We start from the raw sequence: 26,261 nt of genomic DNA on the forward strand, positions 1-26,261 counted from the left end.
TGAAGGTCTTGGCTCATCTGTCACGGCCTTTTGAATCAAACGACTATGTAATTGTTCTAAGACCGTTGAAGATAATACTTCGTGAGAATGAAATGATCGAATCATGTAAATTCTACAAGCTGCAATTGGAATCTTATACCTTCCCTTCCATAACCACCTCTGTTGGCTGCTTTCGGACAGTCCAATCTCCACTTTAATTGCGGAACAGAAGGACGAGGTGCTTTTGTTACTTTTGTAATCACCAAACTGCTTGAAGATATCTTTAGGGAGGCCCATGGCAAGCTATTGAAAGTTCTTGATAGCTAAGCCTTTTCAAAAGCAATGTCTTTTTAGGGCTGACCAAAAATTTGGCTGTCACGATGCGAGGGGCGGGCTTCTTGCGAAATTGTTGTCGCACCTTCACATGCGGTTCCCATCCTCGTTTTGACCATTCTTGGCGGGCAATTTTGCACAACATCTCAATGATATTTAGTGTATGAAGGAAACCCGACAGATAGTTGAAGCAATTGCTGGGCTTACCACCTCCTTTGCGGATATGTAGCAATGGGCGTTTTCATACAAAAGCAGGGAATCAGAGAACGAGAAGCGTACATGTTTGAGACTCGAATCGTGTAGGGCGTCACGTATGTTCAAGATTGCTCTTCAATAATGATGACGCTCTTCTCTACATAGCATACAGGTATCTTCTAATAACACAACAAAGTGGTAATACACAGCTCAACCACCAACCCATCATCTCCTCTCTTCTTCCCATAACAAACCCCCATCTACTCAATCTTCTTCGCCCGGAACCCAAGCCACGGCACCCTACTCCTCAACGCCAACGAACTCAGCACAACACTAATACTAGACAGCGCCATCGCGAGACTGGCCCACACGGGATCCAGCCGCACGTGCTGCCGCCCGCCATTCACAACAATCGGGTACAGACACCCGGCAGCGATAGGGATCGCCAGCAGGTTATAGATAACGGCCCACCCAAAGTTCACCTTGATCCGCCGGAACACGGTCCGGCTGAGCGCGAGCAGCGTCACCACGGCCCGAAGGTCGCTCGTCACCAGCACAAAGTCGGCGCTCGAGATGGCCACATCACTACCGCTACCGATGGCGATGCCCACGTCCGCCTTCGTCAGCGCGGGCGAGTCGTTGATGCCGTCGCCTACCATGGCCACCATGGCGCGCTTCCCCGTGTGCTCGGCCCCGGCCTCGGGCTTGCCGGCCCGCGCCTTGAGGACGGATTGCAGGTAGGTGATCTTGTCTGCCTTTTCCCAGGGGAGGACCTCGGCGAGCACGTTGTCCGGGTCGATGCCCACCAGGTCCGCGACGGCCTTGGCGGTCACGACGTTGTCGCCAGAGAGCATCCACACGCGGGTGCCTTGCTCGTGGAGGGCCTTGATGATGCGGATCGCCTCGGGCCGGATGGGGTCTGCGATGGAGAGCGCGGCGACGAGGGTCCAGGGGTGGTCTTCTGACGGGGTCGTAGAAGGAGTAGCTCTGGTAGCAACCAGGGCGACTGATTTCGCCTCGCTCTTCCATTTCTGCAGTTGAGACGACACCCCTTCGTCAAAGTGGACGGCGTGATCGCGCATCAGAGACTCGTTGCCGACAATCATGTCAAACGCCTCGTCGGGCTTTGCCCCACGGTTCGTGGCCTTCATGCCCTTGCCCGGCAGTTCCTGGAGGCTGTCAACGTCCACCCAGGCCTCGGTCTGCGAGGTGCAGTAGGAAACAATCGCCTTGGCCACAGGGTGGCTGCTGTTCTCCTCAATCGCTCGCAGAGTGGCTAGGACCATGCTGGGCTCGAGCTTGCCCTTCTCGGCGTAGAGCCTTGCGTCCGTGACCTTTGGCTCGCCGCCGACGGTAAGAGTTCCCGTCTTGTCGAATACAACCACGTCCACGTTGCTGGCCTTTTCGAATGCCTCGCCTCCTCCCTTGGCGAGGATGCCGTGCTTGGCTGCGAGACCGCCGCCGACAAAGATGGCGGTGGGGGCTGCGAGAGCGAGACCGCAGGGGCAGGCGACGACGAAGACGGCGATGGCGAATTGCAGTGCAAAGCCAGCCCAGCTGCCCTCCGCATCGAGGTAGTCTCTAGGGAGAACGCCAGTATAGCCGAGGATCAGCCAGGTGAAGAATGTGATGACGGCAATCAGGGTGATGATGGGGACAAAGTAGGCCGTGAGCACGTCGGCGACGCGCTCCATGGGTGCCCTCTTCGTCTGGCCCTCTCTGACGATGGAGACGATCCGGTCCAGCATGGAGGCACCCGCCGCGCCTGTGATGCGTACCTGAATAGCAGAATCCTTGTTGACTGTGCCAGCGTGGACCTCGTCGCCGGGGACCTTCTTGATGAGGCGAGACTCACCCGTCAAGCTGGACTCGTCGAAGCTGCCCTCTCCCTGTACCACGATTCCATCTGCGGCGGGGGAAGCACCATGAGGCACACGCACAACGTCTCCGATCTCGAGCATGTCCACGCCAACGACGCAGTCGGTGGTCTTACCAATAGAGTCCTTGGTGACGAGGATAGCCGTGGTAGGACGCAGCTTGCCCAGCATCTCAACCGCATCGCCAGTCTTTGACTTGCTGTACGACTCGATCAGGCGGCCGAGGAGCAAGAAAAGGGTCAGGAAGACAACGGAGTCAAAGTAGAATTGCGTGTCGTCAACCTTTGCGGGCCTGTTGATGGCGGCAGCGATCATCTGACCAATGGAGGAAATGTAGGCGATCGTCGTTCCCAGGGACATGAGCATATTCATGCTTCCAAACTTGTAGAACCGACGCAGGATGGGCGTCTTGCTGCCCCGGCGCCACAGGTTTCTAATTTCTTTGATGGCTCTGCTGTGGAAGACGTCGGCACCAAAGAAGTATACTGGCGTTGCGAGAATGAACAGGGCGATTTGGGCTCGATTGATGCCCATGATCCACGGCTTCATGAGGTAATGCTTGCCCTTGTCCGTGTCGGGGACAAGACTCATGTAGACGATACCAATGATGAAAGTCGGGATGGTGATAATAAACGTCAAATAAACTCGTCTGAGGAGCTGCTGCTGGTGCTTTTGTGTAATGAGTTTGGAACGCTCCTCGAGACTAGGCGGGTGGTAAATCGATGCTTTGAAGGCGGGATCGGCGGCATCGATGGCGGATAAAATTTGCCGAATGGTGAATGAAGGCGCGCTGGGCGTGTACTTGACGGTAACGAGTGGCTTCTCGTGAGTGGGTTTGGAAATGACCTTGAGCCGGTGCGTGAAGGAAGTGAGAGAGTGCGTTACTCGACTGGGACAATGTTGACAGTAGAGACCCTTGATTGAGATTTGGACTGTCCTCTCTTGCGCGCCCTTGTTCTCAGCCTTGACCCTTGATACTCTGTCCAGTGTCGCATCATAGCCCATATCTTCGATAGACTGAACAATGTCGTCTTGCTTGCCTTCAACGATAAAGTCGATGGTAGCATTGTTAGCTACCAGGTTGACTGCAACGTTGGAGACGTAGTCCTTCTTGTTCAGCTGTTCAGTGATGGTGTTGGCGCAAGAGGCGCAAGTCATGCCGCCAATCGCCACAGTTGCTCGCCATTTCTTTTCGTCGCCTTCGTCTCCAGTGGATTCATCGCCTGACTGTGCGTATTCCGTGACGCTATCCAGACTGGCATCGTAACCCATGTCTTCAATGGCTTCCGCAACCCTTGAAGCGTTTGACTTGTCTCTAATATCAACGGTGGCACTGTTGGTGACCAGGTTGACGGTGGCATTGTCGATCCACTCCTGCTTGTTGAGTTCCTCGCTGATGGTATTGACGCAGGACGCGCAGGTCATACCGCCGACGGAGAGGGAAACTTTCCATTTTGAGCCTCCTGACGCCATAGCTGTGACACTGTCGAGACCATTGTACAGCGAGCTCCGCACACTGTTGACGTGTGAGTTCAAGAGGTCTGCAGTTGAAGCACCGCTGTCCTCTGAATCACGGCATTGCTTGCAGTTGAGGAGATGGGCTTCTCGCTGAGCCTCGGGTGAATCAGAAGACCACCTCGGGGCGAAGGAGAGCAGGCCATCAAGGGCACCGCCGTTGTGAGCGTTGTTCATGACACCAGAATCAGGCTGAGTGAAGGTGATGGTGTCCATGTCAAATTCGGTGGCAGCCGTGGTCGTGACACCGCAAATCTCGAAGCCGGCATCTTGAAGTGACTTGGCCATGCACCGGATGGTGATGTCGGGGGTTGACGTGTGTCTGTGTTCAATGGTGACGACGGAGGTGACAATGTTTGGTGAGATCCAGATGACATCGTGACTGGACGACTCCCGGAGAGCCTGCTGGATGGAGGAGACGCATGATGGGCAGTGCAAGTTGGCGAGGAGAAATGAGGTGGTGATGCGAGGGTGCCTTCCGTCGTCCATCGTCACGATCTGTTGGCTCAGTGGCCGGTGTCTCTGCTAGTTGTTGTGGTTGACGTCCCTTAAGTATTGAGAATGATAGAGCCGGTGTAGAGGGATGGTAGATGCGCCGAGAGCCTTGAGTGGAATGTTGAGGGAGCTCACGGGAGGGCGACTAGTACGCGAAAGCCAAGTGTGAGGTTTTGTAGCAGCTCAGGCCAGCTTTCGGAGAAAGCTAATATGAGCTTCTGGTATCCGCCCACTTCCTATTCTTCTCTACGAGATGTCCGGGAGGAAGATGCGTAGTTACGGAAAGTGTTGAAGGAGAAACGGGCGTAAGAGTAAGGAAAATTGGTAGGTTCAGAGGCCGAGTGCACAGCAAATAGATGAGCTTGGGCAGACGATGTTCAGTTTGCTTCAGAGCTCGGTGTCCGAGTTTTTTTCTCTCTCCAAATGAATGCCGACGCGAGGGATTGATGCCACGTCCCTTTCATGCAGCACTACCAAAATATACACAACTGCATGTGTCGGAGAAGATGAAGTATTTACGAGAATTCTACGATTGTTTTACCTCCTTACCCCCCTGGTCTGCTAGATCATTCGGTGTTTGACTTTACTTTTTCAAATTACAGCGCGGCAATTGTGCTGCTTTGAAATGCTGGACAGTGTGGCCCTTTGCCGCTTTGGGGATGCGCGTTTTGTGCGGTGCAGAATTCTCAGGTATCAGAGTCAGCGACTCACCACTTTTTCTGCAGGAACACGGTGATTGCACTGTCCATCTTGCGTCGATGTAGGTTGATTGAAACTGTGTTGGCACTGGCTGTTCAGGTACCAGAGACACTGGCGTGACGTAATCTGCTCATAGTGGGTCCGTCCAGGTTTCATTCGAGTGCCTCAAAGGGCAGGCACCCGACGTTGACACGCCAAAACCGAGCGCGCTTCCAGTTTAGGTGCCTTACCTTACCTTATATCCAGACTGGAATACGCGAGAGCCTTCCATCTCAACACTCAGAAAGAAGGCACGAAGGATACTTATATTTCTTCACCTGCCTCCTTTATGAAGCGACTGGGAAGTCAATGGCTGAGTAGTCTAGGAGGCGCAAGTGGAACTCTAACATACTCGGCCATTGAGGACCACCGTTTAGCCTTTTGTTCGATTTACTTTGATTGTCACTTTTTTCTTCTTCAGATCTTCAACATTCCATCTCTAGGTACCGCCGCATGCACATTTCTTAACCAAACCCGCTGTCAATCGATCTTTACTGGATCTATCCATGTTCCTTCTCTCTTCTGTTTTCCAGTGGCAAATCTCACCAGACAGCGTCTATAGCGCCTCCCCGCATTGCGCTAGCCGCTAGCCGCAGCAAGATCCACGTGGACCCTGATTTCTAAGCGCAGCTGCAGTTGCTATTGCTCACTCATCCTCGACAGGACACCTCGGCGGATCGCCTCTCAGCTACCCATGTCTGTTCCTGTCGATCCGTCAAGCTGCTCTCAAAAGACAAGTCGTTGACAGAGACTAAAGTGACCTGCGCCTGCTGGCTCACTTGCATGCCTGCGTGGAACAAGAGCAAACAACCCAAAGGGCGCCACCATGAATCTCTGACAGAACGACGCTTGGGTAACACAGCTTGCGGCTGACACGTTGGCAGAGGCACAATACTGTTGCTCCAGGTTATCTTCATGACACAAACAAGGGCAACTTCCACCAACCAATACTTGGACCTCGTTCAATACAGACCCGTCAAGAAACTTGAGTGCCTCTATTCTCTCTCGCTGAGTATACTGCAGAAGGATTCCAACGACTGTGACAAAACCGGCCTCTCGCTTCCTCCAATCACCACAACCGCTGCGCCCCCATGCGGCCGAAGCTTCGCCTTCAAAAGCTGCATCCTGACCAGCCAGCCATCGCAAACCGTCCAAGCAGACTGCAACGTCCTCCAACGTGCTCCAACGAAGAATTCTGGAACAATTTCTTACGGCCGTGCAAGATCATTCGGCCACAGTCGAGACAGAAAACTTCGGATAGCATACTGCTCGTGTGCCCATACCCATTCTGGAAGTCGGCGAACAGACGCGGGATGAGCCTCAAGGCTATGTCAACATCGGACCAACCGCTCAGACTGTGTCAGAAGCTTCCAGTTCGAGAGCACCGACCAAGACTGCATCTACCCCCTTTGGTGTCGGCATTGCGAAAAACAATCTCAATCCGGCTACTTTAATCAGCACTACGATATACCCCTCTGCTGGCTTATGGAGGTCCTTGGACCATCATCGCGTCAATTTCAAGCGTTCGCGGCTCAGCTGAATCCCATGTCAGCGCATCTCTAGGACAGCGGGGCAGTGCGGGCTTACAACACTGAAAAGTCTACGATCACCTCAAACATTAATGACCAACTTCCTCGTCTTGGCAGTACCGCCCTGTCATTGGCAATAATGCGATGATCGACACACCTACTATTGAAGTTGAAAGTCACGATGCGCGTGGGGCTTGGCTCGATACAGATACTGGGTGCTTAGGGTATTCCTTGGCATCGCCGTGCCAGCCGCGAGCTCCGCTATCAGCGTCATCAAAAGACTGCTGACAATCTGAAGTCCAACCACTACTCAGCCAAGGCCAGGCATATTCAAGGAGACAATAGGATTGGCATGACTTTACTCCTTTGCTATTTACCTTTTGCCGAGACATCCACCGGCAAATACTATGCGATGCGAGCACCTTGGCGTGTAGCCCATGCTTTTGGTTGAGAACTTGGGGCTGAGGACACGGCGCAGCAACTCCTCAACGGCCGTTAGGTTTGCCAACGCCCCGAAAGTCAACAATGTGGACCAACTCAAAAAAACACCTAATCACTAACAAACCTACACAGCTCTATCGGCAAGGTGGGAAACGAGGCAAAAAACGAACGGTTGGCCCAAGCCACATTGAATCAACCTTGGTATCCGTTCGGATACCCGTCTGGATAGGTGCGAACACAGTCGATGACGGCAAGCTGACTTCCCTGTGACTTCGCGGTTCGCCCAGCCGGAGCCCTCGGTCTCGCGACGCGGCCGTGGTTCTACTGTGTACAGCACGCCAGTGGGATCGCGCGGGGCATGGTAGAGAAGGCAAGGGTGGCAGGGATGCAAGTCATTTGACCTTGGCGTGAGGCGACCCTTTGCCACGGCCCGTGTCCACGAATCCGGGGGCGGGTTCTCACGCAAACAAGCCAGGCGTATGCGACGGGCCAACGGCACGCCGTACACCGGGGTTGGGCAAAGAAGCTGACAGGCGCACACGGGCCCTTCGTGGATAATGACCCGACCTCGAGGGGAGAAAGACGACAGGCAATCCACTGGGCCAGCGACCGGGACCCGTTGGACTATTGGCGCATCGTGAAGAAAGGACTGGGACTGGACCAATCTTGCCAGTCATCCGACCGCAAAACTTGGCCCGCCGCTCCCCGACCTCGTGACTCATCTAGTGTCGATTGATGAACACTCCCCCAGCCCCTCCGAGCCGGTCTCGAGAGACCCACGCCGACCCCGACCGCCGGCCAGCGGCCAAGCATGGGACGATGTTCCGGCCCTTACAAGCCTGCTGGAGCCCAACACTGAACACGAAGCGGAGTACCTTACACCCTGCAACCGTCATCCACGTATCCGCGTCTTGACCAGGCAAGCCTAGGTTGCCTAGGCCCAGGGCAAGGAAGGCCTGGACCGGCCAGGTTCCTTTCTCACGATCACGACCTCTGGCAAACATAACCTCATCCACTCATACGAGTGAGGAGGAGGAACACCTGCACGGTACTCTGTGTGTGTTTGTGAGGAGGGGAATATCTTCGCGGGGTCGGAGCCTAAAAATCCTGCTTCCTGATGGTTTTCGATGCCCTTTCCACCCCGGCCCCAGCCACACATGCACATCCTAAAGCACGGCGGAAATCTGAGCGATGCACGATCATCGCGCACACCCCTCCCCCCATTCACTCCTCTTCCAATCCCAAATTCCGACCCTTGACCGACATTTTTCCCCCGATAGCGATTGCAGCCCGAATCCTCCCCCAAAGTCCACCAGGATGCGTATTCTGCAACGACCTGGACCTTGTTTTATTGTTTCTTCACCTTCCCTCAAGCTTGTGATGATGATGCCTAGAGGACGAGGATTTCACTGCATAATTGATACCTAGTAGGCAGCATACGTGGCTAAAAACATTGGGGGTGGTTGAGCAAGCAAGACCCCTCCATCCCACGCCTACCCAAGCAAACCAAGGCAAACTAACAACCAACCCCCAAGCCTCAAGCACCTTGAAAAGTGTGTAAACTTTGCTCTCGCTCGTTCTTCGTTGCCCAACCAAATGCCCAAGATGGCACCTTTTACAGACGTCACTATTTCTTTGGACCCCTAAGAATTGAGAGAAACCTTGTCGGCGATTTTTTTGGGAAAGCTACTACGTAAGGTACTTATCCGCCTCACTTTAGGCATTGCGACCGTTTATCGCAGATGCCAACGACGGATAGGGAACCGTGTAACCACATTGTGCGTCACGACACGTCTATCCCTATGCATCGCTCTAAAACGCTCATGCAGGAAAGGATATCCTTTAAACCCGTTGGATACACAGCGGATTTGGAGGTAACGATGCGTAAGCTGGGTACGAGAAGGAAGACAAGAACAAACGTGACGATGCTCCCATGGAGGTTTAGGTGACGGGGGGTTGTTCCATCCACCGGGGTCAAATCATCGTGAGCCGCATTCCGATCGAAGTCGTTCAACCCTCACACGCCCCTCCCTCCATCTATGGGCTTGGTCCTCTCTGGAACCGGAGAAAGACGGACACACGATACCTCTCAGGTTTTCCCCGACCGCGAATGCCTTTTTCGGGATTCTCCGTTCTACTCGGAGGAGGGGTTCGAAGAAACACACGCACTCACCGACCCAAAGACCCGGAACGATGCCCGAACGCTCATGATCGCGGTTACACCAAAAGTAACCGTAGTACCATAGTGTTAGCGTCAAAAGCTAGAAGGGGGCTGAGGGGGTGGTAAGATGGCAACAGGTCCAGAGGATGGAGGGAAGCCTAGATCTAGACTGTGGATTTGAGTACTGTCAAGTGTCAATGTCAGAATACGGTACACTAAAACCCTTGACTAAGGGTTCGAGGCACCGTACCCCGCGATATCTCCAAGGCCTGGACCCCCCCCTCCTCCCCTCCTCCTCCGATCCCACCGCCGGCACCGGCATCGTCGACCGCTATTCTCCGATAAGGTACCAAGAGAAGGATGGGAGGAGGGAACCAAGCCACCAAAGTCCGTATTCAACCCGATCCAATGAACCGTAGCCAAATCCAAAATCTGTCTGTCTTCGTCTTTCTTTCCCCTTCCCGCCTTGAACCGGTGAAGAAATGACCTGGAGGGCTTGCCTTCCGAAGCCAGTACCGCACGTAAACGTTCCTTTCCCAACCCTAAAACCCCCGTCCGTCCATGCCGCTCCGTCCGTTCTATAAACCCCGTACCTGGTCACTTAGCACCGCTACTTCACCCGCATTCATCGTCGGTAAATCCCAAAAGTCTTACTCTGTCTCACCTAGAATCCCAAATACGGATATCCGGTACCCCTTGAGAACGCCGAAATCGTTTCGTGACACCCCCCCAAAAAAGACGTTTACGGTTGCAAGTCTTTCGATCCCCCTACGCAGTAGCCTCTTCAAGGTTTTTTTTCTTCTTCTTCTTATCCTCGAGTCCTGACCGCATCGTTTTGGAGGGGGAGGGCCAACGCAGACAGTGCTCTTATATCGGTGTGTGTGTATGTGTGTATGCTTGTACCTACAGAAAAAAACTCTCGTCCGATTCATGCCTTGCACACCTATAGAGTACTTGCTTGCTTGCCCTGCGTACTGACGTCGTCGGGTGCATGTTCATGACTAGAGTACGCAGTAATACCTGTCGTTATCTGACAGCATGTGGATGGGGGAGATAAGCTTCTACAACAAGTCATGGCACGTCATGCAATCAAGAATTCGCCCTTCACACAGCAAGAGATAAAAAATAAGAAAGATTACCCCGTCATCGTGAAGAGGGGAAAATAAAAGAAATCAAGAAATTGACTGCGTCTCTCAAGAGCAAATTGACTGCATGCGATCCCCCATCAAACCCAATACCTAGACCCCGTGAGACGCTGCAGCCAGACATGAGAACATCGTAAATGACCGGCAGCGTAGTATCGCGGCTAATCGCCCCCCCCCTGGACCGCCAATTGTTTACGGGATCAATGTCTCGCATTGTCTGCTGAATGCGAAATCCTTCCTGCTCACGGCTCACGGTTCAAACCCCCCACACACCGCTGGTTGGCTGGGCTGCATTCACCCGTCACGAGGGCCTCACCAAGACATGGTATGCATACAAGAATAAGATTTCCCCCAACTAGCGCCAACCGTTCTGAGCCATGATTCCGGAAACCCTCACCCCCAAGTTCTGGCCAAAGCTGCAAGCAGAAGTCATATTCACTGTTCACGAAACCAAAAAAATTGGAGAGTTGAGATGATTGTTTGGAATCGAGCCAAGGCCCGTTACTTTCATTTGTAGGGTCGTCAAATCTCGCAATTGCGAGTTGATCTGTTGCCCACGTACTGCTGCTACGCTAAGATAGGTGCCAGACTTGTCTTAGTCGTGGCTTGCCAGTTTCCCTAATTCCTAATCCCACACGACGACCCTCTACCATGCGAGGACGTCAAATGACCCAAAGAAGAAGAGAAAAATCATGTTCATGAATGTCCGCCCAACACCGTTCCATATATGCAAATGCCCGAGGATGCTCTATCCTCGATCCGTAATCCATGTACCACCAGTCCATTACCAACGCCTTCGGAAAAAGAGAAAGGAAAAGATGGTGAAATCAAGTCTGTTTCCCCCGGATGTCTCTATAGCACAATCCAACACCATGCTTTTTTTTGGGGGGGGGTGGCTCAAAACGCAAGAAAACTTGTAAAAATAGAGGCTGTGACAAAGGTGAAAATTGTGTTGCGCAGCAGGTTACCGCACAGTCACGGCGCCGCCGAAGACGCGGCCCCACATCCCGCGGCCCATGCGGGCTCTCTTGGCCTTTGTGCCATCTTGCATGTCGCGGAGCTCCTCGGTGCTGATTTCGTAGGGCAGAAGAGGCTTGCGCTTCGGAAGCGTTGATGCAGGCTGCTCAATGTGCACCTCCACTGGCGACTCGTACAAGCTACCGTTGGGAACGTACATGTACGGCTCGTCGGCAGGGTTGTCGAGAGGCGTCGTGGCACGCGATTGAGACCGGCTCGATGCCACTGAAGGAGCGTAGGAGCTGACGGAGCTGCCATAGCTGCTGCTGTAGCACAGGCCGGGAGGAGTTCTGGAAGAGCCGCTGTAGGTGCGGGCGTGGTCAGGCGACTCCAAGCGGGAGCGGGAGCTCGCGCGCGATGATGGGGGGCTGGGGTACGCAGGGACGCTGTACATCTCTTCATGTCTGCGGCGCATCTCCTCCTCTTGCTTGCGGCGGCGAGCGATGCGGCGGGCGTGCTTGGCCTCGATCTCGGCGCGGATGGGAGCCAGGAAGGGATCAAGCTCGCGGTAGAGGTCCTCCTCGGAGATCCTGAGCTCCCAATCGAGAAGGAAGAGAAGCTGTTTCTCCATCAAGTTGACCTCCGTTCTGCTGAAGCCAAAGTTGGAGAAGTCGTTGTTGACGTGGCTGTATGTGGCCCAGTGCTTGTTCTTGGGTGAGCTGTCGTTGAGGTACTTGGCAGTAAGGATGAGTGCGGCAAGGAAGATGCGGTGTGTTGTGCATCGCAGACCGCGGGCCATGGGCTGAAGGCGGGACTTGAGTCTGGTGAGGTAGACCAGGGTAGACATCAGAGTAGGAACTTGGACGTTGGAGGAAACAACGAGTTGTGTGATGAAGGCCTCGAGAGTAGGCAAGTCGGCGTCCTCGTTGCGAACGGCGCGGGGCTCGGGTGTCCTGGGTGGCGTCGGGGGAAGCTGCTGTTGACGTTGGGCCTCTGCGGATGCGGGAGGCATCAGAGCACTGTCACATGAGATGACATTGTAGGCGGCGCCGGCCAAGTACGAGATCATAGACTTGCTGACGGGCTGGTATACGAAGTGGTCGAGGGCGGCGGCGTTGAGCTCGGCCATGCTGAGATGTGACCGTGACTCCATTGTGTGTATGTGTAATGTGGTTGAGGGTGAGGTGGTTGGTGGTGGATGATGGAGATGGAGATGATGATTCCGAAGTGGAGTCGTAGTACAGTCAAGGGCTCCTTGGTGTAAGAAGGAGTGTTCCTTTTGTTGTTGGTTGGTGAGGTTCGGTGAAGAGTGACGAAATGAGAGGAGAGTGAAGAGAATGGTGGAAGGGCAGGCTGGGCTGATATATTCAGACGAAAAGGAGGGTACAAGCGTGGTGTGCGGCGAAGTTCATGTGCCTCGTCGCAATTGCTGGGGCCAGCCTCTGGGGATGGGCCTGGTAGAGAGGGATGCGGAACAGCCAGTCGTCAGTGGGTGACGTGCGGTCCACGAGGCTGAGTGGGCAGGTTGTCAGGGGGTCGCTAGTCAAGTGCTAGCGTAGTAGGGGGTTAGTTTTTTAGGGGAGTCTCAGCAGGACGCCGACGGAAGTGCCTGCTGGGGGGGCTTGGATGCTTGGGGTGGGCTGGAATGCTGTAGATCCCAGGGGTGCAGGGGTGTGAAGGCGTACAGGGGGTAGGGGCGTGCTTGGGTTACGGGTGGCAGGGGGTGGTTAGGGAGGCGTGAACAGAATGGTGTGTCGATAAACAACCACCACCAAGAACTGGACAAGAGAGTTGTCCAAAAGAAGCGAGGTCGCAGGGGGTGCGTAGCGGACTGGCCGGCAGGGGTCTGGATCTTTAGACTCTCGCAGGTTGCAGACTCGGTGCGAGCGGCTGCAAGTCGGTGGGTTTGCTTTTCTCGTTGCTGTATTTAACCTTCAAATCAGAGATGGCACTGTGGCGCTGCTCTCTAAGTCTGCCCAGACTGAAGAGTGTACTATTGTTGCTTGCGAGCTTCTCGCAAGTGGCCTTGGCGGTGCAAAAGATGTTGTCGTCGATGGGACTCGGAAACAAGTAAATCTCTTCGGTATCAACGGAGAGAAACAGTCTAGCGACAGTGCTGTCGGTATTGTTGCAATGATTGTGTGAATGTGCTGGTATAGCAGAATTGAATACTGTTTCGGCGAAGTCGGCGAGTATCCGGCAGGTGGCGATTTGTGAATGAGTAGAATGGTAGACGCCAACGACGTCGGCAAAGAAGGACGAAAGGGCGCTGGTCGAGTGGGTTTCCTGGAAGCTGGAAACAGAGAAGTTGGAGTACGGCGGCTAATGACTTTTGCGATTGTTCAAGGCGATGACAATAGCAGTGAACAGACCGAAACCCAAACTTCTGGAAATTGCCCGGTGGCCTATGACGAATGGAGGAATAGGACAACTTTTGAAGGTTCTGCAAACGGACAGCGAGAGCCGAGTCAACTTTTGCCAAGCGCTTGGAAGAGTTGCGGGTGAGGAGGTGACGGCGTCAAGTAAAACGACCCGGGGGCGAGTCAGGGATTATTGCGGCCTGTGTTATTGGGTTTGGGTTCAGGAGAAAGGGTCAAGACGGCGAGGTGATTTCCTTCGTTTTGTCGTGAAATGAGCTTGATGCGTCGAGCACTGTCTAGGACAGATTGAGCCAATGGTCGGCGATTTGAGTTGGATCGGATTGATTAAACAAGTGACGATTGACGGTTAGGTCGTGCGTCGTGCGTCCAAAGGCACTCGGCAGCGAGCGGGATGAGAGAGTGGGATGGATGGAGTATCCGTAGGGTAGGTATTAGTTTGCTCTACCGGAAGGCGGTAGAAGCGGCAGAGCGGCGATGATCCGTTTGAGGATCGAAAATATTGGCAACGACGAGGGCGGTTGAATCCAGAGCTTCCGAGCCAGCGGACGGTGTAAGACGAATGTCGATTGTTGATTAATTGTTCTCGGGGCCGCGGGGCGATTGCGATGCGGTCGGGTATGCAGCAGAAAGTAGAGGGCTGGTCAGCAGCGACTTGGTGCTTTGTTCGGCCGGGATCCGAAGTCCGAAAACGTGAGAGCGGCGGTCGAAGACGGGAAAATGATTGACACTCCTTTCAACTCGGAGCAAGAGACCAGACTCGAAAGTTTGTCTGGCGCAAAGTGTCGCTGACAGATGAATTAAGTCGATATTGTCGTTACAAGGCAACAAGGTACCGACGTCAAGGTATTCAGGAATTGGGATGGTCCTAGAAATGGAGACTCTCGATGCGACAAGCAAGGTGTCCAGAGAACTATTCTACTGGACCAGAGTGCTGGGAAAATGGAATGACGACAGGGCAGTTGTCAAGCAGTGTCCCCAAGCTCTAACGTATCCCGTAGAGAAGGTTCGGCAACGTCCAAGGTTGACCACAAAGTGAACCGTGTGTACGTTCAGAGTTGTATGTGAGTGAGGCTTTGGCAATGCACTTTTCCGAAGTTGAATCCGCTTTCCACTTCTCAGGGCGATGCGGTGGAGAGTATGGGGTACGTGGGCCGACAGGTCAAAATTGCGCGGAGAAGGAGGTAGCGGGTACTTGATGCCTTCCGTCAAGTTCTCGACCGTGCAGAAGTGTCGGGAGTGTGTCCGGTGGCAGTTGGGGTGCGAGGCGGTGCAGGTTGTCTTCTGCGAATGGAAAGCCGCAAGCAGGGGATGTCCAAGTCGGGCAGTTGGAGTCGACTGGATTGGGTGGATGAGATTGATTGGGAACCACACACGCTATGATGCAGCATGCAGCAGGTGCTTGTCCAAGAGTCGAGGCTTTCCGGCAGAATTGAAGGCGGACTTGAACACGAGGATTAAAGTGTCAGATCGAAGATGTAAACGGACGGGCGTCTCTTGTCTCTCGCGTGAATCTCGGCTTCGCAAAAGATGATGTGATGCACCAAGTTGTAGTGTTGGATTTGCGTGAGAAGCAAGATAGTATGCAGTGTGCCTGGGGCTGACGATGTATAATACGAGCGGAAAAAGAACCAGTAAAAGGCCTGAGCGAGAGGAAGTGGCTGGCTGGTGTTGAAGTGTAACCGTGTGTTGGTGATGATTGCCGTTGGTGGTGGTGAAGAGAGTGATTGATTGATGGCTGGTGGCTGATGGGTGAAAGAATGCAGGCCGGTGTCTGCCTTTTAATTCAGATTCGCGTAGGCGAAATATCTGACGACGACAGGGAAGTGACGATCCAAGCAAGATTCAATAGATCCAATAAGGAATATCGGTTCCAGTTCCAGTTTCTCTTGACGATGGATAGCGGATGGCGGACGTGACCAAAGGGATCAAAAATGGTATTATCTGGAGAAGAGCCTTGGCAAGTCGGCGGGCGGAAAGGCACTGGCGGCGATGGGATGGGATGAGAGCGGGCAGGGCAGGTGCGTGTGCGTGTGTATTCCGTGGTGGTGCACAGTTGGGAAGGCGCTACTGGCAGCTGCTGTGGGGCGACAGAACCACTGGAATGGGAAAGTCGTTGGAGGGGCTCGAGGGGGAAGGAAGTGACGGACACTTGGGGCCGTGAAGGGGTTCAGCAATTACCTGGAGGTAGGTACCTTTCGGAGACGCGATGACCAGCAACGGAGGGGTTCGATAGTTGAGAGAGAGAGAAAGAGAGAGAGAGAGAGAGAGAGAGAGAGAGAGAGAGAGAGAGGAGAGTAAACAAGAAATCAGATGAAAGTAAATAGAGTGGTAAACAAGAAGCCCGGCAACGAGAAGAAAAAACAATTATTGAAGAGATCCGATTCGTATTAACCAGGCCGGCTGTTGATGAAGATGAAATCGGGGGAAAGGGACGCGTTCTGCGATGGTAGATCGGTAGCTTCCGGGGTACCTCCGAATGGGTGCTGTCTCTGCTCCGTCTCCCTGCTTTCGCTGGTTGATGAACGGTGGTGAAGCTCGGCGGTGGTGCTATTGGATGCGGAAAGGACTAATGACAAAACTGTCGTATTCAATACAACAGCCCTCAAATACCAGTGATGATGATGCAAGTTGATTTGGAAAAGGAGAATCACGTCCGGGCAGATCGAGACTCAAGATTCAAGGCTCAAGAGGGAGGAGGACACAGGGATGAAATATAGTGCTGCTAGAGGCGCCGAGGTGAGGGATGAGATCGATATATTTACTTTTGCAAGCCCAACAACCAAGACCCAAAGTAAGATTGGAACCAGTGACCAAGACCACGGCCTAAATCCAGGTACACGCGCAACGCTGGGTTACGGACGGGAGCACGATGCAGGATTGGATCCGCCGGTCCTTGACGGCGGCGAAGAACAAGAATGACAACAAGCGAACAGTGAACCATCGTGTAATAGGTCGACCTTCATTTGGAGTGTCTCACGAAGCCCGTTGACTGGTCATTACAGCTCGGTTCAAGGCCCCTCCAGTCCTCCACCCCAGTACCGCTGCACACCAGAAGCGATCCTATTTCAGCCAGTGGTTGCAGAAACACCAAGACACGATCCCACAAGCAAGGGCCCTTGTCTCCGAAAAACAAGAAGCAGGAGTTTTTCTTGTCCACCCAGAGCCCCAGACGAGAGACTGCAGCAAACATGCGGACGTACGAAAGCTGGCGGCGACTCGCGAATAAGATTATCTTTACGGAATACGGATAGGAAGGTACTGATGTTGATGGATACCTTTGTGCCTGCCTATTCTTGTTCACTTGGAAAGTACTTACTTGGGCTCGTACCTGACGGATACGATGGCGGGAGAAGAAGAAGAAGAAGGAAAGGGAGGCACGGAGGCAGACCCACCCCCAGCCATTCGCTGCTTCTCCATCTGTCAGTTGAGGTGAGCTGGCGGCTGCACCTCACGCAGGTTGAACATTCCCATTGGCCAAGGTACTCTATCAGGAGGTGGAAGGAGTAAGTACGTACCTTCATCTGGAGTCGTCCTCCCTTGCCTCTCGCCTCTTCCTGCAGCCCTTGCCTGACGGTGGGAACTAGAGATGAAATGTGACTGGATCAAGTGAACGAATCCTCAGCCGCCAGCTCAGCACCAAAAAAGAATCAATTACGGATATTACTTCACAGCAAAGCACAACAGAACAGAGCAAGGCACGCGAGGTCACGCAAAGCATGGCAGACCCAAGCAATCCAAGCTAAAGGTACTTCCTACGCACGTCAGCTTGCTTTCCGCTGTCACTGACAAGGTCCTATACTTGGCCTGCCGTTTACCTCACCCAAAGACCTGAAATTGACACGACAGATGCGCGCGGCTCATTGGTGGCCGCGTCCTACGTTGAGTACGCAGATGAAACAAGCGATGGGCACTTTTCTCCGACGCTCTCTTCCAATCGATCTACGCAGACGGCCAAGAAACGAGGCCTTCCGGAGAACAAGATCTCGCTTCCGCCTGGACGACGACAACCCTTCAACTCGTCCCTCTCGAACCAGTGGGCGTCTATCTGTAATCTCCGCTATTCTTTATTTTCGGCTCCCTCTCTGAAACAGCGTATCGACGGGCCTTGCATCGCCTTACCTGAACAAGACATGATATCAACCACCACGTCTATCAAGTGTTAGCACGCCGCGCCGCGCGGTTCCCGACCGATGAAATCCGGCCCGCGTCGTGACCGATCTTTATTGACCTGGCGCCGATTCGCCGCCGCCGCCCTGCTTCTCGCCCTCTGTTTAGAACTTTAGGCTCTGGGGAGAAGATTACCTACCTACCTTACGCCTCCGTGACTCATCTCGTGTCCCCTGCCGCTCTGCAATGTTACGGTTTACTGCTGTTGGGCTGCTGCTCAGGCTTGGCTATGCTGCTTTGTTTTGGAGACGCCCATGCTGCTCGCCTGCAATCATGCTCGCAGTTGCCAATCTTATCGCCGCCTCAGAAGAGATCAACAAACGCACGCTCTTCTTGGGCCTTGGGTTTCTCGCTGTACACTCACTGGTATACCCTTGGGCGGAAAGTATCATCAAAGAAAGCCACAGCCAGCTGTTCTGCAACCAGTACTGCATTGGTGTGCATTGCGGTCAGCATGATGCCGCCCATCTTCAAGAAGAAGTCCACATGGAGAACGATGAACGCCTCCAGCTTTGGCATCCACAGATTTGCTCCAAAGGCCAACGCCCGCGCTGGCAAAAGTCTGAACAGTCAGAACAAAGTGAGACCACGCCCGCAAGTTGCGGCACGGCACAGCCAATCCCGCCTAGGCGATTCCTTGGTTTCGAAATCATCATGAATGTTGTTTCCCATTTCGCATCAGCAGCTCAACAGCAAAAGCAGACCGCAACGGGGCAAGCGTCGGGTGCTGTTCATGAAACGACACACACGGAGCGCCCTCTCTTCGGCCTCTGAGACATTCCATAATGGTTTTGCATCCTGCCACCAGCTTAACCGTCAACTAGCGGAACACCAGGGGCCGTCAGCCAACCACGGTCAATCGTCTTACACTCTAGCGGCCTACTGGCATGCTCAGCAGTGGCTCCTTGTTAACTTCAAAGGAGGCTTAGGCTACCTTCAGCCCAGTCCAGCCAGGAAATGTCTCCCAACCCCACGAACCTGAGAACCTCACGCTCTGGCTGAGGAGTTTGCTCCTTTGTCGGGCTTTCGGTCTATCAGCAGGAACCTAGATTTCATGGCGCACCTTGGCTTGCCTGAAAGGGGAGAAGAAGCCGTTAATCGTGTGGCTTCACCTACTCGCCTCCTCCCACTGAAATCCCAAACAGACTTTCCGAATAGACGGAGTTCCTCCACAAGGCGGGAAGGCTCACCCAATCCTCGATCAAGCACAAAGCCCTCGATGCAATCCTAGTCCCGAACTCAACAGTTAAACGTCCATGCCAATCAACCTCTACCGCCAGTCAATCACAGCCAAACGTCGAGATTGGGGCCTCATGCCTTTCCCATAACCGGTTACCCTGCCCTACGCTGGAGATGATCTCCGGCAGCGCGCAGGACACGGACTCTGTCTTAATGCTGCCAACAGCCTACGGATACAGGCGCAATCCTGCCACCCGCCAAAAAGTCAAAAGTTTCGGGTTCGCATGACTGATCGCTCCCTTCCCGCAATTGACAAGAGGGTGTGGCCATGCTGTAGCAGGGAACGAGCTCGTTTTCGACTTCACTGGAGGGAAATGTTCCCCCTGTTGAAGCCTGGCAATATGCTCACGCACTAATCGATACTCCCGTCCCCTGAAGTAGATCGTTCCCCACGTTACGGTTTCATGTGTATGCCTCTTCATTCCCAATCGAATGCACTCCCCCCCCCCTTCTTTCCTCCGGCTTTACGTGTCCAAGTCGCGTTTGGGATCACTGCAACGGTTCCCCTATGTTCTCCATTTCATTCCGACTTTCTCGGGTCAGTGGACCGACGCCGAGACGCAGGGTGAGGGTCGAGAATGCGGAGGGGTGACGAAGCTGACAGCCTAACGCAAGCAAGCAGTCACAGTCACACATTGTCAAAAAGCCCCCAACAAAGTGAGCTTCTCCTGGCTCCATCGTGAGCCAACGACTTGCATGCAGAGTCTCGTGCGAATTAGCCCGGGCCCCTCATGGCAAGGCCATCAACAGAGACCGGATGGCAGCTGACAAGCGGGCAGAAGCACCGTCGACAACCACATGCCCGAGCCCTACGGTCGGCGTCGATAGCTTCGCGCCAAGCGTCTTTTCAAAATGACCTCCTGCGACGGTGGCTTCGCCATGACCCGCGGGCCACCGAGCGACTTGCCAAATGTGTCAGGCGTCTTGGTCGGGCCCAATTCACGTTGCTCTTCCCCCCTCATCGTAGCCCATACCAAGACACCCAGCCGCTTACTAGCACTCGATCCCTACGTTGCCTATTGCGGCTTTATCTGTTTAACTGACGGGTAATATGATACCCCTCTTATCTCGGGCAGGAGGGTACTAACGACCGCCACCATGCATCAAGGCGCTGCGTGCTGGGAAGATGGTATGCTTGAAGTTCTGCAACAGCCTAGCCTCTATCGCAGCCACCTGGAGTTTCCCCTGAAAGACACGACCGATCTGCACCATATTTTGCTTGTAACGCGGCGGGGGGGGGGGGGGGGGGGGGGGACAGACTACAGCTTCGAGTCTAGCCCTGGAGAAGTGGTTGCGCAAGCGTACGAGTGCATCATCGGCTGTTCAACTAAACCCCATTCTCAGGGGGGCGGTCAATGGCAGAGGAGACGATTCAACTGTATCTGGCACCGGAAGATTGATGCAGTAATGCAACTAGGTACCCTGCTTACAAGCATCACAAGCAGGACGAGAGGGACTTGGAAGGGGGTGAGCAGAATCAATCCATCATCACCGCCAGGATACACTCATTCGCTGTGGGCATCTCCAATTCATTCGGTCGAGTTGGTCCACGTCGCATGCTGAGCCAACGCAGAGACTCAACCTCGTCCAGCCATTGCAGAAAAACTGCAGAGTCCGCCGGCCGTCCGTCCGTCTAGACCGTCTCGGCACCCGACCGAATTCCTCACCGCCTCCCTTCTCCCTCCCCTCAACGACTCCCGAGCCCCATCTCCCACCTCCTCAAACTCGGGGCCCACATTTACCGGAAGGCCTTGCCGCTTCGGTCCTGGTGTGTCGGAGACCACTCCGGTACAATGCCACGCGAGAGCCGTGATTGGCGGGATGGCCTTGGAACAGAACACCAGCACTGTAGTACGAGTTCGCCAATCGCGCCTCAAAGCCTAGGCCACATGAGGTGGCTATGTCCCGAGACAGATTGTGGCTGAAGTCTTGAACTTACCCACGACCAGCTGGCCGGGAGGCCTATTGACGAAAATTGATGGGGGGTTTTCCGGCCTACTGGGTCGAATGCGACAACGACTTCGGTCACAGCGACGTGATCCGGTGCGGGCTCAGACAAAGTGCATCGAAAAAGACACATGTTCGCCTGACACAGCAAACACCGGCAGTCTCCGCCACACGGAGATGTTCGTGATGCGAATTCATGCACCCACTGAAGCGATGAACCAGTTATGGTGTCTTGTCCCCTGCACCGTTCGGCTTGCGCCAGCTGATGGGAGGCATGCCCATGTGTGGGTAGGGACTTGGGACCATAGCATGGGGTGATGGAACCCAGGCATTCGCTGAATCTGTACCCCGCATAGGGCGGTCTCTCTCCCGTTTTGAGCCACAGTTGCGGCCATGCCTTTCATGGCATCAAAGTTCACGCCCCCCCTTCGGACCCTTTCCCTGTCACGCTGGGATGCTCGCGCGTTCCCATTTGCCCAGCAGGGATTCCAAGGTGTGGTGCGTGCGCTGCTCAAAATCTGTCATCCCATCGCTGATCGCCGGCCTCGGCTCTTTAGTCAGTTGATCGACGACTCTCCCGATCACTCTCCTCAGGGATTTTGCTGCCCTGCGTCGGGCCCCCCTGTTCCTGTTGGCTGCTGGCCTGGCCTGCTGCGCTTTTCCTCGCCCAGCTCGCCCTCGGCCCTGGCCCCTCGCGACTCGCAGTCGCAGTCGCAGCCGCAGCGCCATATTATAGGACGCGACAGCGACGGCGAACGTACCACGGAACCAGCCACACTTCGGGCCTCCCCCGCGGCGATTATTCATTCTCCCCTCCCGTCCCACCCGAGCCGCCACTTCCCGGATCCGAACGTGGCTCTGGTGGTTAGTCATTCGGTTCCTTTTTTTGGTAGCTTTGAAGGCCATATTGACCCTCACCCGGCCAGCGTCACAATGCGAATTGTCTCCGCAGCAAGAGGAAAAAAAGAAAGAAGAATTCATCGGCACTTTGACATCGCCATGGCGGTGCAGTCAAGCCAACGTCACTCATATTCAACAACCCATGCCTACAGCATTGGAAGAGACGACGCAGGGACGAAGCCCGCCAAGCCACTCTTCGTACGAAATGCCACTCCGCCGAGACTCGACAGAACGAACACTGCAAGATTCCTGCGAGGACTGTGTAAGGAGGTTCCTGTGTAAGCCAGTGGTCATCTACCAGCGGCGTCCGCTTACCGGGGCGTGGCGCCGTCCGGCCACTTCCATCCTTTGATGTCTCGGTCGCGGCGTGAAAGTGGGAAAAGTTCGCCGCACCACGATCAACAATACGTAAAAACCTACGTCGACTCCAATAGCCAGCCATGCGGTGTCTTCCGCGACGCCTCGTCGGCACGTCGCCGAGTGACCTTTCCTCTTGTGGACGGCAATTCAAGCTCAACGCCGGTCCGCCCAAGGAACGCCAGGAAAAACAACAAGAAAGCAAACTTTCTACCACCAAAACTGAGGCTTGCCATCTTAACTCTCCTACGAGAATGATGCAGTTGACTGACACTCCAGCATCTTTGCGTTTACATTGACACCCCTTGTCCATCCGGCTGCCAGGACAGCTGTCAGACGCATTGGTCTGAAAGGATCGCTGTTCGAGGTTTGAACAGATGCAATTCAAGGCTTTGGTGCCGGGCGCCAAAATACTGCAGGCGGCTTATCCCTCTTCTTAGCTCGAATCCTTTTTCTCAAACGCCAGCTACAAAAGACGCCCGCTCATGGACACCAATCACGGCCGCCAGCCAAGATCGTCCCTACCTTACAAGCAAGAGTAAGACAGGCGACGAACCGCTCGCCGTCGCCTCGGATCAGCCCCCAACCGCCGCGTTTCAGGAAGCGCGTCCTCGCCCTCTGAGCCTCAATTTGTCGTTCCATCACTGAGCTGCAGCACCATGGCTAGCGCCCGCGCATCAGTCATCCAAACATTCCATTCATCCCATGTCTCCCGGGAGGCTATCGTTCTCCCCCCTCCCCCACAAGCGCCCGTCGACGTCTCGTTGGTCAGCCCGGGCGGCATGCCTCGAATAGACGCCGCACAGACTTTGGCCGATGGAAATAGCCACGGCAATCTGCGCAGCCGCTGCCATTCTCATGCATCCACTCGCATGGTCATTGGCCCCGCTGCCGCAGTCACCCTACCGACCCCAGAATCCTACTGCAAAGTGATCCGCTAGCTAAGCAAGCAAGGACGACAACAATTCCCCGAAAGCAGCACACCTCAATTTCAACTCTATTACATCCCCGTTTTGGGACTTGGAGTTTTGCCCACTAACGCCTCTCAGAGTCCTCTTCGTCATTCACTTCATGAACCCGACAGACTGGATGAAGGCGTTCACAGCTGTTTGCGCGGACCGAGACATGATCCAGCCCTTGTTTTCACCGTCGAGGGGATGGCCTTCAGCAGAAGCAGCAAATATCATTGTCGTCGGGATCCACTATCGCAAGTATCCCCACTGGGCAACGAAAGAGCTTTCTGTCCCATCCCATTATTCACCAACGAACTTCAACCCGCATCCGGCGAGACATGTTCAGCCAGCGCACATGGCAGCCTCCTGCTTCATCGACAACCAGAAACCTAACGGGCACAGCCTCCACAAAGTGCCTTGATCCTCCCCGTCGCAGGATGCTAGAGGCACACTTCCCGCCGGTTTCTATCAGGTCTCTGTCCGCTCAAGGTGTAGTGCCCACCATCGTGCTGCCGCAAGCTTCAGGTCCCCGAGACACGCACCACGTCCCTGGGACCGATATCTGTCTGTTTGCGTCTCTGCTTCTCGTTGGATTTTGCACGCCCTCCATGTGGGAAAATTGAGTTGCCTCAAGCCCCGCGGCGCCATGGACTCGCCCCGCGCGCACCGCATATTCTTCTCTCGTTCCCAGGTCCCTGGTCGAAAGCCTCCCGTTTGCGGCATCGCCGGTGACGTGCGGAAATCTTCTTCGTCGCCTTCTAGCGTCTTTCTACTGGCCGCACCGTCACTTTTCTCAGGCACACGTACGCTCGCAGCCTTTTTTTTCCCCCTCGAGTCCGGCGCGGGAAACAATCGAAGGCCCCAGAGCCAGAAACGGCCCCATCCGCACAGAAAGTCCACGCGATTTCGTAAAGATACGCCCAAGAATCTGCCACACAACTTCTGGTTAGGCATTGATACGTCGGTTCTGTCCATCTATTGCCCTTTTGAACCCAAGTTTTTTCTGCCCGGGCAAGCAGAAGGCCAGGCACAGGTGCAAGAGCGGACGCCCGTCGAGGAGCCTCTCGCTCTGTCGTGGTGATCTTTTCGTGGAACCTCAAAATCATCGGGGGGGTAGGTGATAGAGTGTCTCTCATCTTGTCCCATCTAGGTATGGTCAATAGAGCTTCGAGAAACTCTCTTCAGCTAGACTTTTCACGAAATCGTCTGCGGAGGTCTCACCCATCGGGGCTGTGCTGGAACACTTTCCCAGATTCCCGGGTTTTTGCCTCCCCCAAAAACAAATCCCCCAAATTTTCCCCCGTTTAAACCTGTTGCTTGGGATCATCGTAGTTTCGCACGTAAGAAACAGTCGCCGGGCCTGTCTTACCACTTTCAATAAGATTTCCGGGTACGAAGTCCGGGGTTAGGTATGAGTTTAAGCAGCAAGAAGCAGCTGAACCGCAAGCCCGGGAATCGAGATAAAGCTGGAAACGTTGGTTTCGTTTCGTTTCGGTCGTTCGATAGGTAAGCGTTTGGCCAGGTCTAGTTTGGTGTGAAGTTGGTGATGTTTCGTCGTCGGCCCCCTCATCGCGGATGACGTGTGACGGTGTGTGTGATGTGGCACACTTACTCACTTACTGACTGCAGTCTCTTTCTGTTCCTTCCTCCTCTTCGGCGTCGTCACCGGGGCTTACGTAGATGAATAGGACTGACTACCGCAGTCCTTTCTTCTTGCGGACTTCACGTATTAACTCCGGGGCCTTTGCCGTGGTTTATCCCCCCTTCGAGACTTTCCCTACTGCCGACTTGTCTTCTACAAAAGTTCCCGTGACGGATGGGAGCTTATTTTCTCTTACTTTGCGCCTGTTTGCTTACTTGGCTGACTGTTCAAAGTGATCAACCGTCTTACCCGATTTACCCGTCGTTTGTTTTGTTTTGTTTTTGTTGTTGTTCGACACCAGACCGGTAAGAGATAGACCCCAATTCTCTCATGGGGGGGGGGTTAAACCTTTTGCACATATGCGAGAGGATAATCGCCGGAAATGGCATGGAGCTATTGATTTACATGATGGCGGTAGAAGAGCAAAGAGGTAAACACGGACACGGATCTTTTTCACCCGTTTTACCGCGGTTCCTGATTTGTGTGTGTGAGTGAGTGAGTGAGTGGTTCTTGCCAGGGAGGCTAGACTGCTTACGACTTCGAGGCGTTTGTTCGGCGCTTTTATCTATACCGCGCGAAGCGTCTCTCGGTCCGTAGAGATTCGGCGTTTCGAGAAGCTATCGTTTGTGGGAGCTTCTCCATTTGGAAAGGGAGAAAAGGCTGCCTGCGGTATTCAAAGTAGGCAAGCTAGGTGACTAGGTACCGCATATGCATACTCTTACAGGTTTACGTGAGCATACATCAGGTAAGGTAGGCAATGGCGTACATGAGTACATGAATTCAATCCCATATACACGAAAAGATGTAACCCCGGGGCGGCGCGGCGATGAGGGATGGGGGATGGTCACGACATTTGAGACATTTCTTCTTAGTGATGATTTTGTTTTGTTTTTGGGTATGCCTAGCCCCCGTCCCTGGCCTCTCGAACATGTGTGCTAGCAGTGTTGTCGTCGTCGTCGTTGACGTTATTGGTGTGGTGCTTGTTTCCCGTCTCACACTTGACCTTCCCGCCTTACGTATCTTCCTTCTTAGTGACAAGCTTGCTCCTTGAACGATTTTCTGCTTTTGACGATAGCTTCGGATTCTGTGTAAGCAATCTTTGTCCCTTGTTGACAATTTGGTATTTCTAATCTCTGAGGGGTTACTTTTGGGGCTTTCGGTGTGTCTGCCTGGTTTTGGAAATACATAGATACTATGCCCGTCTTCTTTCCACGCTTGAACATCGGCGATTAGTCGATCCCAGATAAGATGGCTGTTAAATTACTCGGTGAATAGGAGGGACCTCGTTAATTACTTTTGGTAACTGCACG

General features: G+C 54.1%; 4 protein-coding genes across 4 annotated transcripts; 2 read left to right on the plus strand and 2 right to left on the minus strand.

Annotated features, from left to right (window-relative positions):
• Window positions 1–767: 767 nt before the first annotated feature.
• BDP55DRAFT_546391 (heavy metal translocating P-type ATPase) lies at window positions 768–4,388 on the minus strand (the record flags this gene model as incomplete). Its single annotated transcript, XM_060568650.1, has 1 exon — window positions 768–4,388. The coding sequence occupies one exon, from the start codon at window positions 4,386–4,388 to the stop codon at window positions 768–770; it is 3,621 nt and encodes a 1,206-aa protein (XP_060432814.1).
• Window positions 4,389–11,372: 6,984 nt separating this feature from the next.
• BDP55DRAFT_546623 (cyclin) lies at window positions 11,373–12,518 on the minus strand (the record flags this gene model as incomplete). The annotated part of the gene is made up of 1 exon (XM_060568674.1): window positions 11,373–12,518. The coding sequence occupies one exon, from the start codon at window positions 12,516–12,518 to the stop codon at window positions 11,373–11,375; it is 1,146 nt and encodes a 381-aa protein (XP_060432815.1).
• Window positions 12,519–18,085: 5,567 nt separating this feature from the next.
• Window positions 18,086–18,827, plus strand: BDP55DRAFT_429793 (uncharacterized protein). Its single transcript, XM_060567515.1, has one exon. It carries the CDS (start codon window positions 18,100–18,102, stop codon window positions 18,685–18,687), a length of 588 nt encoding a protein of 195 aa, XP_060432816.1. The 5' UTR covers window positions 18,086–18,099; the 3' UTR covers window positions 18,688–18,827.
• Window positions 18,828–21,492: 2,665 nt separating this feature from the next.
• BDP55DRAFT_629102 (uncharacterized protein) lies at window positions 21,493–22,281 on the plus strand (the record flags this gene model as incomplete). The annotated part of the gene is made up of 1 exon (XM_060571979.1): window positions 21,493–22,281. One exon carries the CDS (start codon window positions 21,493–21,495, stop codon window positions 22,279–22,281), a length of 789 nt encoding a protein of 262 aa, XP_060432817.1.
• Window positions 22,282–26,261: the final 3,980 nt, after the last annotated feature.

The sequence above is a fragment of the Colletotrichum godetiae genome, assembly GCF_030913485.1.
Source record: "Colletotrichum godetiae strain CBS 193.32 chromosome Unknown BDP55scaffold_9, whole genome shotgun sequence".
NCBI lineage: Eukaryota > Fungi > Ascomycota > Sordariomycetes > Glomerellales > Glomerellaceae > Colletotrichum > Colletotrichum godetiae.

Coding starts and splice junctions, on each gene's coding strand:
- BDP55DRAFT_429793 (XM_060567515.1), top strand. CDS start 18,100: ATGTTACGGTTTACTGCTGTTGGGCTGCTGCTCAGGCTTGGCTATGCT.